At 41.3% G+C, this 2,772-nt stretch overlaps 1 protein-coding gene across 1 annotated transcript; it reads left to right on the forward strand.

The window, feature by feature from the left end:
* The first annotated feature begins 1,162 nt into the window (after nt 1–1,162).
* LOC137952648 (MADS-box transcription factor PHERES 2-like) lies at nt 1,163–2,107 on the forward strand. The gene has a single exon (XM_068799712.1). It carries the CDS (start codon nt 1,163–1,165, stop codon nt 2,105–2,107), a length of 945 nt encoding a protein of 314 aa, XP_068655813.1.
* The last annotated feature ends 665 nt before the right edge of the window (nt 2,108–2,772 follow it).

Consider the following 2,772-nt stretch of genomic DNA (forward strand, 5'->3'; position numbering starts at 1 on the left):
CGGCTCGTTAAGGTAAACGAGCCGATTTCGGTGCTCGAGCTCGATAAATGACGAATCGAACCGAGCCGGTACCGGCTCGGTTCGAAGCCACCCCTAGTTGAGAGGGTAATAGAATTGAGGGAAGTGAGATTGTGAGGGTAAATAGCAATGCAAGGAGGAATCTATTTCCCACGATAAAATGGGTGGAAGCATCCAACACTGCAACTAGATGTTATTTATGATGTTCTCTCACCCCCAACTTGAGGGGAGTGTTGGAAGATGGGCCCAATCCCATAAGATATGTGACCCACGATGATCACGTGAGGAGACATTAAAAGTCTTACACAATAAGAAGTCTAACAGAGCCAGAATTATTATGGAAGCATGTCTCACAAAGGAGTTACACTTTAAAGGAGTTTTAGTCATGTTAGTCTTCTATTTATATTGGGTTGTTTAATTATACTAGGACTTATGTTTAAGTGTTAGAGTTTGGGTATAATTGGGACAAATATTGTTTAATTGTAATTGGACTATACTATTTTCCTAATTATATTATAAATAGAGGTTCATATACTCTGATGATAATAACTCAATAAAGTATTTATCTTTTCCATAAATTTAACAGTTACAATGACTAAAATACCCTTATGACTACAACATTTACTAAAGAAGAGACATAAATAGATATATAGTTACATCTTCATTTCATCTTTATGAGAAGTCGTCTTTTTTACCAAGATGCCACCTCTTGGATATGTGGGCTTGAGCCCATGTTCTAAGAAGAGATAAAGAGAGAAGGTTGCGAGGGTAATAGAATTGAGGGAAGTGAGATTGTGAGGGTAAATAGCAATGCAAGGAGGAATCTATTTCCCACGATAAATGGGTGGAAGCATCCAACACTGCAACTAGGTGTTATTTGAGTACCCCCACGTTTGCCACATGAGCAGGTTCGATGAAAAATCAAGCGAGCGTAGATGAGACGTGGCACTAATATTTTAACATAAATTGTCCTCCCTCATTCTTGTCCTCCCTCCCCTAATGTCCCTTTCATTTCTCTTAACAAACTCAAGACTCTCCTCTCTTCAGTAACGGAAACTTCCCTTTCATTGTTTCTTCGTGCTCTCTCATGGGTCGTAGCCGAGGCAGAGTTGCTTGGTCTTTAATCTCCGACGAGAGGTCGCGGATGACGACCTTCCTCAACAGGCGGAAGGGGTTGATGAAGAAGAGTAAGGAGTTATCAAAACTCTGTGGGATCGATGTATGCGTGATATGTTCCAGCCCCCAAAGCAGCCAGAAAATCGATGCTGAGACGTGGCCGCCGGAGCCGTCGAGGGTTCAGGAGATCATCTCCGAATATCGAAGTCGGAGCAACATGGATAGAGAACAACGGAAGGTAGATCTTCTTGATTTCTTGAACAGCAAGAAGAAGGAACTGGAGGGGGAGCTTCGTCAGCTGAAGAGAGACAATGCAAACTCGGAATCCCCTTCTACGTATTCCCGTCTTGATGTGTTCTCTGAAGAATCTTTGAGAGATACCGCGGCGAAGATCAATTCCATCTTGGCGACCCTGAAAGATAAGATCGAGCTTCGGAAGCGTGAACAGAGTGGTTCTTTCTGTTACCTTCTGGACAACAATCAGACTGGGTTTGGGATGGTTGAAAATCAAAACCCACCTTTTTCTGGGTTTTGCTCGCAGCCTTCTAATCAACCGATGGAGATGACGACTGAATTTCACCACATTCAGCCACTGGCTTCGCGTTTTCCTGCAGAAGAATCTCTTCAGATGCAGTCCGGTCAAAATCTATTCGACGTGGAGGCGAGCGTGAAGTTTCCTGTGCCATCCCACAATTTCTGCGATTCTATTGACGTCGTCTCCGATGAAGTCCCGCCGTTCCTTCCTCTCTGGTTGCAGGAACCAAATTACAGTAGTGGGATTTCGGCGAACATGGATCAGACGGATAACTGTTCAATGGATGGATTTTTCTCTTCACTCGTGCCATCTGTGCAGTATATTGGAACTTCCTTGCCGCCTCAACCGATGCTGCAGCCGCAATTCTTCTCGGCACAAACGAGTCAGATGGGTACCTTCGCATTACAGATGGATCAAGCTAATGTTGGGTTCTGTTGATTAATACTGTCAATTATTTTGTTTGTTATTTCTCTTTGTTAATTCAATAAGACGAAGAAGGAAGGGTAGAGCTTCCCAAATTTTGTTAAAGAAGGCCGGATGGACTGTCATTTTCCTTGTTAATTCAATAGGACTTGGAAGGAAGCTTTGAGTTTCCCCAATTTTGTTGAAGTGAAGATGGGATGTACATGTAAGTGCTATTATTGTTGTTATTGTCAATTTTTTTGTTCAAATACCAATGGAGGATTCACCTTATAGAGGAGATTGAGCTGCGAATGTCAGATTCAATTTTGAAACAAATTTATCAATTGATTCGTCTTGAAGTTTCATCTAATCCTTCGCTTTGGAGAGAGGAGTTAAAGATTGATGGATGGAGTTTAGGCCTTAAGAATGATCTGAATTGTTGAATTGTGAGAGCTTTGGTTTTAACTATATAGACAAAGTACATGCAAGACATTGAGTCTAAACTAAAAAAATTTCATAGGAGAATAGTTTACCTTAAGAAGGTGGCATATGGTATTTTCGTGATTCATCAAACACAAGAAATTCAGAACATTGTTGCTAAAATTATCGCCAAAGATATTCCATTAGATGATAGAATACAATCTCCGCTCATTTAAAAGCTTCCTCTGTCATGCTTAAACTTTAAGATCCAGATGAAGCAT

Source organism: Aristolochia californica, unplaced genomic scaffold, assembly GCF_029961685.1.
Source record: "Aristolochia californica isolate CCGP_79_NKW_82.1479 unplaced genomic scaffold, dmAriCali1.0.hap1 SCAF_16, whole genome shotgun sequence".
Taxonomy (NCBI): domain Eukaryota; kingdom Viridiplantae; phylum Streptophyta; class Magnoliopsida; order Piperales; family Aristolochiaceae; genus Aristolochia; species Aristolochia californica.

Excerpts from the sequence above, each read along its gene's own strand:
- LOC137952648 (XM_068799712.1), top strand. The coding sequence starts at position 1,163 with ATGACGACCTTCCTCAACAGGCGGAAGGGGTTGATGAAGAAGAGTAAG.